Consider the following 17,135-nt stretch of genomic DNA (forward strand, 5'->3'; position numbering starts at 1 on the left):
CTATACTACCAATTGTGGTTAAATTAAAAGTACTATAGTTGAATTATCATAAATTTATGAAAAGAGAACTAGGAACTCTTGCCTCCTCATCTAGTTTTCTTTCGGTTTTACATCTTTTAAACTACTTTGGGAGCATTTCAGACTGGAAATATTTGTGGTGGTAAGTGTCCACCATATTCTCATCCAAATGGCCCCAGATATTTTCTACATATGTCTGAACACTTGCAGAGATAGAAGAAACAGGTGATAATGGGGAGTTGAAGTGGAGGTAGTCCCTTACCTTGGAACAAACAAGGTTTGGAATTGGGAAGGACCAAGCTGGGAATGGCTTGGATCATGGTGGGTCCTTGGCTAATGACCAGTAGAATTCAATTAATGACAGCAAAAGGGATTGTTGGGATTACATTGTTAAGCATGATGTTATATTTTGTGATCACATCACTTAGTGACAGAAATTCTGTTCCCAGTTGCCATTGTAACTCAAGAACTACCTATTTACATTGATTTTAAAAAATATTGAAAGTTTGGATGAGAAAAAAATATCCAAACTTTAAAGTATTTAATAAAAGTTTGTACAGAGCAAAGTTTCTTATCTAGGATAGTGTGAACATTGTATTCCTGTCATTTAAAAATGTCCGACAGTCCTTGGTATACATTAAGAGCTTTATCCATAAGTTTACAAAAATCCTTGTTCTTGCTTTACATTCCTCATGTTTATTTAGTGAAGGTGACAGAAAGGAAAACATAACTCATGACTTCTTAAACTCTTTGTCCTGAGGTAGGCAGTCTGTAGAAGCATCAATTTTAGTGTTTTCATTTTTCTATTGACCTGTTTTTCTAGGCCTATTGATGTTACATTGAGTCTGAAGGACTCACATTATCCTGACCAAGATCTTGGGACTATACTGTTAACCATGTTGCTGACCCCAAAAGAGCAGCAGAGGGAAGGGGTAAGTGTATGCTAAATAAGTCATATAAGCAGAACTTTTAAGTTTCCAGTTGGCCTATAAATGTCTGAACTTGTATCGGTCAGAGAAGCTAATTAAAAGAGAGTAATTTTTTTCTGAGTGTGTATATAAATGAATGCATGCAATTGAACACCACATTCTAAACATTTACAGCTAGGGATAAGCTTTTGTGATGGATTTGACAATTTAATATAATTGTAATGAGATGCTAATAGAACAGAATATATAATTAATATAGAATATATTTCATACAAAGAAAGTCAAATCTAGGACTTTGCTTTCAAGGTCAATTTACAGTGAACCTTGCCATTAAGGAAACAAATAGTGAACAATTTCACAAAAAGAATGAAATGCCTCACTGTTTTTTAAAAGCGAGGTCAAAAAAGAGGCCAGAAGCAAAAATTGCTTTATTAAGAATTGGTAACAACCTAATGTCATGCTTGGAATAAAAAAACAACAACAAATTTTCCTTGTTCAAGTATTCACAAGTAAATATCTTTAAACTGGTATGTCAGAAAAAAACATTATTTGGAAATATGAGTCCAACTATCTCTTCCTAGGTAATGTTATTCAATATTTTATTGCTTCTCCTCTAGGAGAGAGAACCAGCAAAAGTCTGGGGCACAGCCCTGAAAAATTTCCAAAAGTTGTTACCAAATTAAAATCTCTAATATGACAGAATGAGGGGAAGTTATTAAATTCTATATGTAACTGAGTTACATTTAAATGGAATCAGATTTCTACTCTGCTTCACCCACAGATTTTTCTAATGAGGCATGCAAATGCCAAACACAGCCCTTCAGCAAGATTCAAAGCAATTCTGTCTATTCTGTTTTACTCCCACAATCATCAAGGTATAGGATCAATTATGGTGAGAGATAGTGACCAGCTCAAAGCCACCTACTGAGGCTATATACTTGAATGAGGACTCTGGGTCATTCTAATCATAATTCAGTATCCTAACTTCTGTACCATTTTATCACTCTCACAATTGTGCAGAATTTTAGAAGAGGAAAAAATGGTTGTGGAACTTCATTCTTTGTTATCTGTGAAAAATTAGTAGATATCTGCCATTGTATACTTTAAATAATTCTACTTTTCAAATTAGTCAGCTTTTTGTTGCAGTAATTTGGAATTAAAAAGTTACAGTATGGAAGAATTTTCATCAGATATTTATCCTATATGTTGTCAAAACAAATTATATTTTAATTACCTCATACCAACAATCCAGTCATGCTGTAATAGTAAATTGAAAAATATCAAGAGATAGGATAAAAATATTGAATTAAATTGCAAGTTTGTAGCGCTTCAAAACATGTGGAATGGAAAGGCATTTCATTACAAGTTTTTGTCATGTACATGTTTTTAATAACATACATCTCATACTGAATATAAAATGCCTAGTAGCCAATGCATGGTTGCCTGAGACATAAAGAAACTTGATGTAGACCATATTATGTTGCATAATATGATACAATGGTTATATGTTAATTTATTGTTGGGTTAAAAGTAGCTTTCATTGTAAAAGGATTAATTAAAATTAATATTATGCTTGGTATATGTTCACAGAGATACATTGATTAAACTTGATTTAAGTGTAAGTATTCATGAATTAATGAAAGTTCAAATGGATTAACTTCAAATCCATTTTAACAAATACATGTTAATGTATTTTGGAAAATTGCAATATCAAGAACATGTTATAGATCATGTTTTTTATGAATATTGTCTCTGGTCATAGAAGCAAAAGAGTAACAGATTTTGAATTGTAGGGAATGGAATGGAATGGAATTGCTGAAGTGTTAGATTAGGAAGTAGAAATTCTTAAGGATGGAGTTTTAATAAGTGCTAAAAGGGAGAACAGAAACGTTCTATTTGACTAATGGAATACCGGTAGCTGAAAAAAACTAATTTTTGTTTGCTCTACACCAATTCAAACTTCTCATAGTTTAAGAAAGGTGACATATTTTCAAAATGATTTTTATTTATTTTAAGAATTAAAAAATATTTAAAAACTTTTCTATATTTGGGAGTAGATGCTTAGATTCTTCATGTGGTCTCCATGATTCACATGGAAAAAAAAAAGATTAATCTGTGAGAAAACTAGATCAGACAAGGACCATCAAGGTTGAATAAAAAATTGGTTCATTTAGTGCTGCTAGAATAATGTGGTTGTGATAATATTTGTCAGTTCCTTCTGTGAAGATTTCCTTTTTATTGCTGCCTTAAATTTTGATAACTTTATGTTTGGATAACATTCTCTTGCTGCTTGTTCTTATATACTAAAAATCTGTCTGATCAAAATATTACAAGTTTGGGCTGGATTTATGATTTTGAAGAAAATTCTATTGTTCTAATTGCCCACATATAGAAATACTTGTCCCTTTCTTCAGCCAATGTTTCTACAATGTTTGAAATGTGACACGGGACTTCTGGTGCATCCTTATTTCTTTGGGAATTCCCTGGATTCTGCAATTTTGTTGTTGGCACAAGGAAAAAAACTTTATAAATCATCAACGTTTGCTAAATTTGCTGAAACACACATCCCACCATAATCTATGACCAAGTTTAAATAAAACGAAAAGACCTCTACTGCAAATACTGAGCCCTGTATTTGTGGATCTTTTACCCTGCTGGTTTCTTCCATCTTCAATCCTGCCTACAATTCTGTTGTCCATTCAGATTTGGGTTTCAGTTTTAAAGGAAGAAATCTGTAATTAAGTGCACCGAGATCTTGTTCTCTACACCAGAAACAAAGCTCTTCTCTTGCTCCAGGATTTTAATGATAAAAGGAAATCCCATTATGTTGATCCTGCATTTGGAAAATGACAGTCCCTAGTTTCTCTTGGTTCCATGACCTCTTGTTAACTGCTGCTTTCTTCCAGGGCTAAATATTGTCCTATACATCAAGTCTTTATTGGTCTTGATTAATGCATACTGGCTCACTGGAGTAGTATACTGGAGTATACTGTAATACTAAAAAAATACAGGTTCAGATATCAGCTTAGATTTATATTTGTTCTTCATGCAGGCTTCATGACTATAATCTTAACTACAGTTATTATTTGTAAAGAAAAACTCTCTAAATCAAGAGACTCCTGTAGTATCACTTTGATCTTGGGATCAAAGTGCAGTTTTTCACACCTGTGTGCATAGCTTTGGCTGAGATCATTCTCCACTATCAGGGAATCAGTCTTCTATCTTCAGATGCTCTTCAACAATCTTCCGACTGCTCTACATTTTGGGATGCTACTTGGGGACCTAGTTGATTAGGTGCATAGCAGCATAACATCAGGAACTCCTAGTAGTTTGGGCCTTTGAAAAGCAATGCCAGGGTGGTTTGTTACATTCACAAAAAAAGGTGATACCAAATCTCTCCAGCTTTTACACTTCCACTGAAATTTTCTTATTGTAAAATGCATGTCAAAAGACCCCTGTATCCATGAAGCCTTTCAGGATTGACTGTTAAATTAGTGTTAAGGCATTTTCTTTAAAAATTCCTTTTTAAAAATTAAGCATAAGACCATAGTGCATGAATTTTTAAAAATTGTTTTTTAAATAATCTAATTCAAATAAACACCCTGATTATTTAATAAACAAATAGCAATAGCACTTAGACTTATATACTGCTTAAAAGTGCTTTATAGCACTCTTTAAGTGGTTTACAGAGTCAGCATATTGCCCCCAGCAATCTGGGTCCTCATTTTACTGACCTCTGAAGGATGGAAGGTCGAGTCAACCTTGAGCTGGCTAGCCCACTCTTGGCAATGTGAGCAGAGTTAGCCTGCAATACTGCATTCTAACCACTGTGCTACCACAGCTCATACCTGTTCAAAACTGATCTTTCTTTGTATGTGGATGTCTATCATAAGAATTTGTTACATTGGAGATTCCTCTCTCATATTGCTGAGTGAGGTCTTCAATTTCTATATATCTTGTGCTCTGTGAAAGAGTAGCATGAACTAGGATGCTCCTACTTCCAGATAATTTTCATTTCTTGTTCTTTTTGAGATCTTCAATACATCTTCAGGTTACCATATACAATTTCTTCATTAAATAATAGGAGCTTAAATCGTAATTGTGTTTCAATGTGAATGTTTGTGGCTGTTTGATTTCTGTCTTTAATTTTTTAAAATTTGTCTGATGTTTTGTCATGTGCATTACTCATTTAGAAGGCAGTTGGCCTTTCTATACGAACAAGTAAAAGGTGATTAAAATGCTCTATTTTATTTGCAGACAGTGCTAATGAGGAAGAGTTGGAAAAGAACAAGTAAGGTAATGGCATGTAGCCTTGAAATAACTGATATTTTATAATTTATCACGTTGAACTTCAGGCTGTGACGTAGCTTATTCTCTGTAAATTTTATTATTTTATTATTTTCTGTTGTATAATCATGACAACGGAATGGTCCTTTAATTACTAAAAAAAATTTTTATATATACTTTGGTAATAGCTGATATAAGTTGGTTCAATAGTTAAGTCTAGAAACCAGACTGTGAATTTTAGTCCTGCCTTAAGCATGAAAGCCAGATCAATGACTTTGGACCAGTCATTTTTTCTTGGCCCAACTCACCTCACAGGGTTGCTGTTGTGAGGAAAATAAGAGGAGGAAGGTGTATTAGGTATGCTTGCCACCAGGAGATACTTAGAAAAATAATAAAGGCAGAATATTAAATAAATAAATGCATTCAGAATGCATTTGAATGCATGTAAGTGTAGTTAAAAGTATATATCAGTATCTATTCATATATTATGCATATATATTTCATCTCTATTTAAATATTACATTTATCATAATTATATGACAAATCTAAAAAATGTGAAGTACAACTATAAAATATACATTTTCTTAATCATGTATATGAATATGTACATGCTTTAGTCACGAGCTTTGCCTTCCTGCCGTTTTGGGAATGACAAAATACACTATTTAATAGGTAATATAAATGTTTCTATTTTGAGAAATAGAATATTTCTATTCTTTTTTTGAAATACAGATATGTACACAACTTGTTACATATATTTTAATAGTAGACAAGAAATATAGAATGGAGCTTTGTTCTCACTGCTTGCTACATGCTCCAAGATGTTTTATATCCATTTGTCCCTGTATAATCTACCTCATATTCTTCAATAGTTTATTTTTAAAACATATAAAATGTTTACACTAAGGTTTTTTATAGTAAACTGTCTCCCACAGTAGTGCTGTAGCATTTTTTTAAGTTCACTATACCTATTATAACAATAAAATATTGTTGCCTCCTCATTATTATAGTGCTTCACTATATTTTCCCTCCTTTAAATCATAAACTGAATTAAATACACAACAAAATCCCCTAATTTTTTATAATTCTGACACTAATATGATAAATAAACTGTTAATCACTTCTGACAGCACCAGCCATTATTTTGCCATTAGAAATAATTGCTATTTTCGTCCTGTATCAGTGGTGGTATTCAGCCGGTTCTATTCAGTTCAGGTGAACCGTAGCAGCGGCTGCGGGAGGCTTTGTCCACCCGCCTGTATGTCGTCATGTCCTGTTTTTGACGCTCTGCGCATGTGCAGAAAGTCCTGCGCATGTGCAGAGGTGTCATGCACGAATGAAGCGAGCGCGCATGCACGCTCACATTTGCGAACCGGTAGCAAAGGTAAGTGAATACCACCCCTGCCCTGTATAGATACATAAAGTTACGTTCTAGAACATTTTGCTTCTAGAAATTATAAATTCCATGCTAAAAATAAGGAACGAGAATCTAACACTGGTAGTTGTTTGTTATCATTTGGAAAAAGTTTATGTTGGAGGTCTTATCTGTTAGCAATCTTATGTCACTTCATCCTGTTTGTGTATGTTCCTATGAATAGAATAGCTTTTGCCTTTCTAGATATAGCTGTATTAATCTCTTACTAGTGTTAGAAGGTAGGATGAGGTATCTGACAATTGTTCCTAAATATTTGCTGTTTCTTACCATTCCTTCTTATTATTTAATTTTTATTTGGGATCCAATTCTGGTGAAGTGACCACACAGTAATTGTTGTCATTATTGAATTTGTAGGCAGTTACTTTTTGCTTTTGCATCTGATACAGTGCCTTTCTTGAAATAAGACCAATAAAAATACATATTTGTTTTTAGTATTAGAGAAAAAGATTCATAGCTAATTATCCATGAATAATTGTGCTGGGTAATATTTGGGACATGAGTGGGAGTTGCTGTGTGATTTAATATATCTAAGAAGGAATTTTTCTGTTCTCAAATTCAGTTTGCAATTTGAACAGCTTTTTCTGCTTTTGCATTGATTTGTGAATAGTATGGGCTTTTTATAACATTACTAAAGTTATACTTCCATGCAAAGAGTATAAACCGTTATGCACCATTATCAATTTAGGAATTCATCAGGATATTATCATGTACTTGTTGTATTTTTTGAGCAAGTAATAAGATTTGGTAGATTAGTTCTGGTTACAATCTTGAAATAACTTGCAAAAATAATTTATGGCAGCTAAATATTTATGCACTTGAACTTCACAAATATCGGCTCCAATATCTCAGATAATTTATTTTGAACTGTGTTTTGTTTTGCTGAAAAGTCATCTTTTCACAAAAGTGTACCAATTCGTAAAGTCTTTCAGGCTAAACTTGTTCCAATTATGCTGTACGGTGCCGAAATCTGGGGTCTTATAGAGGCCCCCATATTGGAGAGAACTCAAAAATAATTTGTTAAGGAGGATGCTGGGGGTAAACAATTCTACTTCGGCAGCAGCCGTCAGAGCTGAATTGGGACATTTTTCACGGCACACCTACACAATTACTACTGGCTAAAATGACTCAGATGGAAGCCAGCAGACTTCCCAAAATCTGCCTAGAGGAACAGCAGATCTCAAATCCTCAAAGGTATTCCTGACTAACTCGGCTGTCAGAAATATTGAATCGATATGGCCTAGGATTCCCGTTGTGTGACACACTGAAGCAAGTTAAACAACGGATTAAAGATATACATGGGCAAATGGACATGGCAACTCTTTCAACTAATCACCTCCTTAAGCTTCTGACAGCAGTTAAAACAACTTTTACCCTGGAAAAATATTTACATCTAGAAATGCCATCAGTGGAGAGAGAGCTATTTGTCAAGTTTAGATTTGAACTTTTAGATACCAACGTCAAATTCAGCCGTTACCAGAAAATCCCGTATGACGAAAGAACATGTATATGTGGGGCAAACGTCGTGGAGGATACGGTGCATATAATATTTGAATGAGGTTGTATGAGGAAGTAAGAAAACAATATCTGTCCCCAATTATAAATAAATTTCCCCACTGGAATGTAAGGCATAAATTATCATTTCTATTGAAGGCAGACTCTCCTCCCCTGGTAAGGGCTATCACTTGCTATCTTAAAAGGATGACAGCAATACGAGCCAGTTATATCGAAAAGACTTTCATTGATTGTAAGAAAGATGAGCTGAGTTAGAGAGGAGCTATCTTATTTGGGTTATCTAGTTTTGGAAATCTGGTTATTGAACTTCAATATTGTAAAATTTTAAATGTCATATATTATATATTTTTAGACTGTTATTTCTGTAACTGTTTTATCTTTATCTTTTTTTTTTTTTTTTTTTTTTTTGAAAAGGCCTTTGGGCTATTCAATAAAAGAACAAAAGTGTGTCTTTTCACAATTTGTTTTCTTTTGTTTCAGATCTGTGTAGATGCCATTTTTCTTGTGTACTGGATTTACTGTCAAACTACTATTTTTTCCAATATTTAATTCAATGTTCAATGTTAGACTAGAATTTTAGCATCTACCTGATTATTACTTTTATTTATTTAAATTGTTTATGGCTGCCCACTCCAAAAGTCTCTGGATACAAAATCAGAAAATAATAAATAAATAAATAAATAAATAATATAATAAATAAAATAATTTAAAATAATTTAAAAATGTGCGGCATGCGCACATTTGCAAACCAGTAGGGAAGGTAAGTGAATTTCACCCCAGGGAAGGAGCTTAATCACTGCCACACAGTGACTCCTAACCCCAACAGCCAGGGTCAAATAGTATCAAAAACTCTTTGAGAAATCAAGGAGCACCAGGATGGATGCACTCATCCCTATCCCAGCTTCACCATGATCTTAGCTGATATGAAACATTGTTAGCTTTGTTAATATTTAAATGAGGGAGCTACCTCAAAATCCTAGGATTACTAACTAGACTCCAGTTTAACAAGAAATCTGTGATGACCAGTCCTTAGAGACATTTTTATACCATCTACATAGTGATTTGATTGTTATGCTAGCTCTCATTTAACTAGCTTGTGGGGTATTCTGTGAAATACTTTGCTGAATTCAAAATATTATGCCTAGGACACTCCCACAATTTATAGTTAGTCAATTTTAAAAATGAGATAAAATTGGTATGGCAAGACTTGTTCTTGAGGTACTGTGTGCTGATTTCCAGCAATTACTTTATTTATCGGATTATAAAATGCACTTCCCCCCCAAAAATGTGGGTGGAAATGTCTGTGCATCTTATAGAGCGAATGTTGCTGATGCCTTGCCCACCCACCAGCCCCACCCTTTGACCTCTGCCTCCAAGCAATTTGCATCCTTGCAGCAAAGAGCCTGATCAGTTTCAGCACAGCCTGATTTAGCATGAGCAGCTGATTGTCGGTTGGATCGGCCTCCCGGAATACTGACGATCAGCTGTTCCAGGCTGTGGGGATCACCGCCGCCTATCACAACCTCCGAGCGCCCCATTTTCGGCCTCTTTACATCCCTTTTTTGGCCTCTGCATGCCCCATTTTCGGCCTCCACATGTCCCATTTTCCATGTGTCCCGTTTGGCGGCGATAGGCAGTGGCAGCAATCCCTGCTGCCTGGAACAGGCTGAAAACAGGATGCACAGAGGCCAAAAATGGGGTGCGCGGAGGCCAAAAATGGGACGCACAGAGGTAGAAAATGGGGCACTTCGAGGCCAAAAATGGGGCATACAGAGGCAGCGATAGGCAACGGCGATCCCCGCAGCAAGGAACAGCTGATCATCGGTATTCCGGGAGGCCGATCCAACCGACAATCAGCTGCTTGTGCTAAATCAGGCTGTGCTGAAGCTGACCCAGCTTTGCTGCAAGGAGGCAAATTGCTGGGAGGCAGACACAGAAATTTTTTTCTTGTTTTCCTCCCCAAAAGCTACATGCATCTTATAGTCTGGAGCATCTTATAGTCTAGTGATGGCTAACGTTTTTGCCATCGTGTGCCAGGAGCTGGGTGTGTGTAAGTGTCACACGTCCATGCCCACACCCATAATTCTATGCACCGTCCCCCCCGCGCATGTGCGCGTGACCCCCCCGCTCCCCTGCTCCTGGCACGCAATGGTACAGTAGGCCCGTTTTTCTCTCTCCCCAGCTGCCAGAGCCTTTCTAGGAGTCTGGGGAGGGCAAAAATGGCCTTTCCCACCCCCCGGAGGCCCTCCAGAGGCTGAAAACAGTCCTTTTGCCAAATTCCGGTCCCACCGGAAGTTGACAAATGGGCCATTTGGCTTCCGGGCAGGGGGAAGGCCATTTTCGCCCTCCCTAGACTCCTAAAAAGGCTCTGGTGGCTGGGGAGAGAGAAAAACGGGCCTTTCCCACCATCCCCTAAGGTCCTCTGGAGGCAGGAAACAGCCTGTTTCCCTACTTCTGGTGGGCCCAGAAGGCCCGAAAATCAGTTGGTGGAACTGAGCTCGCGGGGCCACCAATATGGCTACGCGTGCCACCTGTGGCACGGGTGTCCTAGGTTCGCCATCATGGTTATAGTCCGAAAAATATGGTACTGTATTGTTTTATGTAGACTCTTTCCAAGTACTGACAGCAGACTGATTGTTCTGTCCCCTCCCACAAGTGGCCTTGCAGAGGCTCAAATAGTCCGGCAGTAACAAACACAGGCTAGAGAGACTGAAGCTGGCCCTTTAATAAATAGTTCTCTTCCAAAGCGTATATCAGTCCAGTAGTTACCGGGCAATGTTCCTAAGATCTTGGCAGACGGCCAGCAGGCTAATGCAGGAATGCAGACTCTTGTCAAAAACTCCAAACTAACAGTTGTAACTCCACTGCATCCAAAACGTCAACAAATTGTTCACCACGCCTTTCCAGCCCAGTCGTACCCCTTTTATACTTTGTAGGGTGTGGCCCGATGTCTCCTGACCACACCTCTTAGGAAGTGGCAATAGCTGTTCTCTACGACGTCTCCTACGTCTGTCTTGCATCCAATAGGGGCTCCCCCTCGTCGTTACCGGCCTCTGTTTCCTCCTCAATTTGGCTGGGGTCCATAGGCACGTCAGCAACTGTCAGTTCTTGCTGACTCACCAGTGAAGACAGACCCTTGGGCACATAGTTCGTGACAGCTTCCTCCTCCGCCATATCATCCTCCAAATCAGCATGCAGAGATAAATCAGCCTCCGGGACCAGAGTCACAATACTGATTGTCCGATAGTTACTAGATGTTCCTTTTGTTCCTTTTTTAAAAATAGGATAACATTGACCTTTTTCAATCATCATAGATCAGCTGTTCTATTCTTCATCCATCCATGATTCCTCAAATATAAAACTTCTTCAAAATAATACCCATATTAGTCGAAAAGAATGGTTAGCTGATTGTAAAGGACATGGAAGAATTGACATTGTTGTAGTACCGTGTATTGTCACAAAATATTTTGAACTGATGCTTATTTAGATAAAATAAGATGAGAAAATAAATCTTAAAATGTCTTTGTATCAGTGCACTGGGATTAAGAAATAATTCAAGTTAGAGAGTGTAACAAGAAGTCAATTATCAACAAAAATGATTTCTCAAATGGATGAGAAGAAAAACACAAAGAGTTGATATTAAAATGGACCTCTATTCACCTAATGTGTTGTTTGTGCTTTTTATTTTTCCTTATATAAGCTTGTATAGGAGTAAATGTTCAAGAGCCAGTAGAGACAATGAGGGTAATCCTTATTCATGAATATCAAATATGTTCTATTCACACAATAAGGATTTCTGTCAGATATTATGGATATTTTGTTCTGAAATCTTTGTTGTGTAATCTTGTTATGGATAGTTGCTATGCTCCTTAAGTTAAATGCTGATGCTAATTTGTAAACATCCTTTTCAGGCAGTTAAATGAAAATTTTGTTTAAAAGGTTTTATTTTAATTTTCAATGTATGCCCAGAATATTTCCCCGGATATGTACAAACCATTATTTTACATAAGTTCTATTTTATTTCAGATGTCTTATTTTTCTTTCAAACTATATAGTATCAAGGTAGCTTTTAAATTAATCTCACTCTTAGCTTGCAATTATTTTAAAAAAGAAACTCTTGGTATTTTCTTTTTCTTTTCTTTTTTTGTTTCCTAGCTTTAAAAGTGCTTTGTAGTTTTTCTTAAATCTTGACATGCTTTGAATAACTGTTGGATATAAATTATAGTGACAATAAGACTTAGGAGTAATTGCAAGCAATGCAATATTATCAATTATTCTTCATTATTAGAAAGATAAAAGTAGAAGTAAATTTACTGAGTTTAGTATATTTGAAAAGTTGAGAGATTAATAAAATGATTTATAAAAGATTAAAGTGTGCATTTTTATTGCAAGTCAAGTACATTATAGCTGTGAGTTGCAAACATCTAAGAACTTTCAAATAAATCTTTGTTTGCCATAGAACAAATTGCCCCAAATCAAAGACTTACCTGTATATATAATCACCATTCCATTTTTCCATTTTTTTTCCAAAAGTGGAGTAATACTAAAGACTAAGATACAGTTGTTTCTTGCTATTCTAAAATCTTGTTTTCATCAATAACCATTCATCAAAGAAGTTTCCTAAATATTAAGACATTTTTCTACCTTTCCTATTTTCTTAAAATAATCATTATTGTTTGCTTCTGATTTAATAAATGAGAGTTCTCTCTGTGCCTGAAGTTTCAGACCCAGAGTATACGTCTGTCGGACCTGCACAAAAAAGCTCAGCTATGGAGAGGAATAGTCAGTATCACTTTAATTGAAGGTTGTGGACTCAAAGCCATGGACTCAAATGGGCTGAGTGATCCCTATGTGAAATTTCGGTTGGGACATCAGAAGTACAAGAGTAAGGTAACTTTTGATTTTCTTAAACTATTTTTTAGAGCCTAGTAGAATTTTTTAAATGTAACTTCAGCATTTTTTTTGTTGAAATCATTATTTGACTATTATAGTTCATCACAGGGTCAGCCAGATGTTCAGACTGGAGTTGGCATTTTTATCCACCTATTGTGTCCTTCCTAAGGGCCTGGGATAGGCAGATGTGGATGTTTGATGGTGTTACAGATATTGTTATAAGATGTAAGCTGTTCTGAGTAAAGCCACTTTTGCAATTGACTGGTGGTAATTTTGTCAATGTCGATTGTGTCCAGTTGTTTTGGAATTGCACCCAAGGCAACTATTGCTATTGGTACTACCTTTGCTTTTTTTGCCACAGTCCTTCTATTTCTATTTGCATGTCTTGATTATTATGTTATTATACAATATTAAAAAATTGCAATAGTGAAATGTTGATTAGCCTTAATACTATGCAATGTTTGGAATTCTAGATTTAAAGCTAGTGACTTACTAAATCAAACCTCAGAATACAATCATATGATTTTAGACCTGGGCTTAATCAGATACTTGAGCATTAGGCTATATTCCACAAAATATAGATAAATGTTCTGCAACAAGAAGTAGAAGTTTTTTTGCTAGATTTGCCCTGGAGAAGCAGACCTCAAATCTGGTAAAAACACTATCAGATGTCAGTGTTCTGGAAGACGTGGAATGCTGGCCTTCACTAGCATTTTCCCAAGATTTGAGGTCTGTTCCTCCAGCATGCAGGAGGATTTTACTTGCCTGCATAGAGGGAGGGGAAATTACTTGTCATGCAGGGTAACGGACCTCAAATCCAACATCCCCCTCTACTGTCAACATCCTCTGCTGTCTTCCCCATTAACTTTCTGGGGAAGACAGCAGAGAAAATTGCAAATTGTGATCACATGATTGCAGAGCATTTGGCAACTTATCATAAATGCAAACAGGTTGCCAATGTTTCAAAATATGGTTACGTGATGGGTGTGTGTGTGAACTGTGCTCCTGTCTCAGACACTGTTTTGGTCAGGAATAAAAACTCTTACTAAATTAAATGATACATTTTATGTAGCTTTAAAGAATTGAATGAGGAATGTCTTATTTTATTTTTATGTAATGTTTGTTTTTAATAATTCAGTTCTTTTTATTATAGGATTTTTTAAAAGAAAGAAAAGCATTGAGAAAAGAAATTAAATTTTTATGAATTTCATATTGAAAAAGGTGTAAAATCTGTTTCATCTCTCTGGGTCTTTAAGCAAGAAAAAAGTTAATCTATTTTAAGATTTTGAAGGAGAAACTAGAAACTAAAACCTAGAAACTCATATCAGTTCTTTTGTGATGTAAAAGGAAAATGTGCTAAAACTATAAATAATGTCTTGTTATATAATCTTCATACTTTTTGTGTGTTTTGAGAAAATTTTAACATGTTTCTCAGTGAACATTTTAATAAATGTGGATAAATATTATATTTCCTGTTATCCAGCAGACAACTAATATTTACATACAAAACTAAGTAGGTAAATGTATAACTATTAAAATAATCAAAATTCTATTTTGTTGTTCTTAGAGATAAAAGGCATCAGAAATATTTCTTTTTTTAATTTTTTCTCTAGATAATGTCAAAAACTTTGAATCCCAGGTGGAGGGAACAATTTGACTTACATCTTTATGAGGAACGAGGTGGAATTGTTGATATTACAGTATGGGACAGAGATGCTGGCAAAAAGGATGATTTTATTGGCAGGTTTGTCTACAAATGACTTATAGTATGAGAATGAAGAGAATGAGAATGAAGAAGAGAATGAGAATGAAGAAGCTCTGAAGAAGAGAACATATAATTTTGAATTGCTTGAAGTAAAATTTTTGAATTTAAAAAAAGAAATAACATTTAGAAATTGCCTAATTCTGCAGGGAAATTGTTTTTTTAATGTATTGATGGCAGATCATATCAGCTAAAAACCATCCCTTTTCAAAGATTTATGGTGCAAGATTAGGGTTCTATTGGTAATATTTGATAATTAACTCAGTTATTGGTTATACAATACTTTCTATCTATCTAGCATCATATATATTACATATGTAAGGCAGAATGTCAGCATCAGAAGCTGGAATATGATCTTTGATATAATATGGGCAGCTATAGGTTTTAAATAAATAGATAACAATAACAAAATAGCATAACTTAGAGTTACATACTGCCCCATAGTGCTTTATAGCACTCTCTGGGGAATTTACAATGTCGGCATATTTCCTCCAACAATGTGGGTCCTCATTTTACTGAATTTGGAAGGGTGAGTCAACCTTGAGCCTGTCAGGATCAAACTCCAGGCTGTGGGCAGTTTGCCTACAATACTACATTCTAACCATTGTGCCACCAGTGCTGCTCAGATAGTTGTAGTTCTTGAAGGAAGTCTATCTGTTTTTTGTTTTGATTCCTAAATAACTTTTAAAATTAAATTGGAGGTAGTTGTTCTTCTTGAATTAGGTAGTTAAGTCCTGCTTTTCTGAAGTACTTACGTAACTGATTTTGTGAGTTGATTTTGTGGGGTGGTTACTGCAGAAATTGCAACACATTCAAGGTTTGTTGTTTTTCTGTTCTGTTGGTGACAAGGATGTTAAGGAATGGGAGTTTCTTTTCTTTCTCAGTCTTCTTAGTGAACTTCATTTCTAGGCATCTGGAATTAAGTGTTTGAAGTGTGCTTCCGATTTGATTTTCTTTTAAAATGACAAATGTGTCATTGACATGTATGGTACATGTTTGGGATTTGATTATGTTCACATGATATGGAGATCCCATAGATGCTCTGGTGACTTGTGGTGTTCACTGTTGTTAAGTTGAAAGTAGGTAATGAAACCAAGGTTAGCTTCATGAGGTTGGAATTCAAGATTTGGGTGTATTTAATGGTGTTCTTGTAAATTAGCTTTAGCTTTATTTCCTTCCTTATTGCATGCTTTTATTATTTATTATTCCTTTTTTGTACTCTATATGATGTTATTTATCCACTAACAGAATAGCAATTGAGAGTATAAATGAATAAAAGATAAATCCTATTGTGAGCTTAACTTGGACCTTCTGGATTGTCAGGTTAAATCAAACAATACTCTTCTATTACACTTTAAGTGATTTTTGAGGACTAGGATATTCTGTGAATATCAAAGAACAGATTGTATAATTGAGATTAGAAGCCTATTGTGGGACTTGATGGGCTTTGATTTCTGTTTTCGTCGATGTATGGAATAGTAATACTCTTGCAGAGAGATTTTTTCCTTCCTAGCTTTTTTTCCTGAAAGTGAAGGGTCTGCTTTTTTTTCATATTAGCCTCGTGTTGATCCATTGGTTACGATAAGAATTGACCAACTGATCTATTATCTGAGTCTGAGGACATCAGTGGAGAGAAAGTGACTAATCCAAGGTCACCCACCCAACTTTAATGCCTAAGGCAGGACTAGTTTCTAACCTGGTGCCTTAACCACTAGACCAGGGGTGGGTTCTACTTACCTTTATTACTGGTTCGCAGCACACACACACGCTTCTGCGCATGCGCAAAAGCTTCTGCGCATGTGCAGATCACCTATGATAATGTCCGGCTCGGTGGGCGGAGCCTCCCGCCGGTTTTACTACTGGTTCTTCCGAACCGGTCCGAACCGGGGGCAACCCACCAACTGGCTCTTGTTCAGAGGGAAAAATAAACTAAAGAATAAATGCACAATGCATATAGTTAGCGAACTTTGATACACATACTAATTTATAAATTCTAAGATTTAACTTTAATCTCATACTGTTATATGCATAATTTTACACACTTTAGAGCACAGTTGGAAAAGAAGAGAAAGATGTTTTATTCTATCTGTGATGACCTCTTTCTGTTTAGCATCCTGTTTCATATGTGAACTCATGGCATATATGTGATTAAGGGAACTTAGCACAACAAAACTCCCTGTTATGTCTGCATTCAGAAGATACTATGAAGAACACACTCAAGGCATTTGATCAAATATCTATTAAAAGTGTCTTTCACCTCGTCTTTTGAACTCTTTGGCTTGAATCAGCTTAATACCTC

The 17,135-nt window shown here is 35.6% G+C and overlaps 1 protein-coding gene across 1 annotated transcript in view; it reads left to right on the forward strand.

Moving 5' to 3' along the window:
* MCTP1 (multiple C2 and transmembrane domain containing 1) overlaps positions 1-17,135 on the forward strand; it is a 150,966-nt gene that overhangs the window by 44,134 nt on the left and 89,697 nt on the right. Inside the window, exons 5-8 of the mRNA XM_070935753.1 lie at positions 842-950; positions 5,205-5,243; positions 12,901-13,071; positions 14,688-14,818. Of these exons, the coding sequence (XP_070791854.1) occupies positions 842-950; positions 5,205-5,243; positions 12,901-13,071; positions 14,688-14,818 (450 nt within the window). The remainder of the gene's footprint in view (positions 1-841; positions 951-5,204; positions 5,244-12,900; positions 13,072-14,687; positions 14,819-17,135) is intronic.

This window comes from Pituophis catenifer, unplaced genomic scaffold (genome assembly GCF_029215685.1).
Source record: "Pituophis catenifer annectens isolate HBS135680 unplaced genomic scaffold, rPitCat1.0.hap2 SCAF_2, whole genome shotgun sequence".
NCBI classification, from domain to species: domain Eukaryota; kingdom Metazoa; phylum Chordata; class Lepidosauria; order Squamata; family Colubridae; genus Pituophis; species Pituophis catenifer.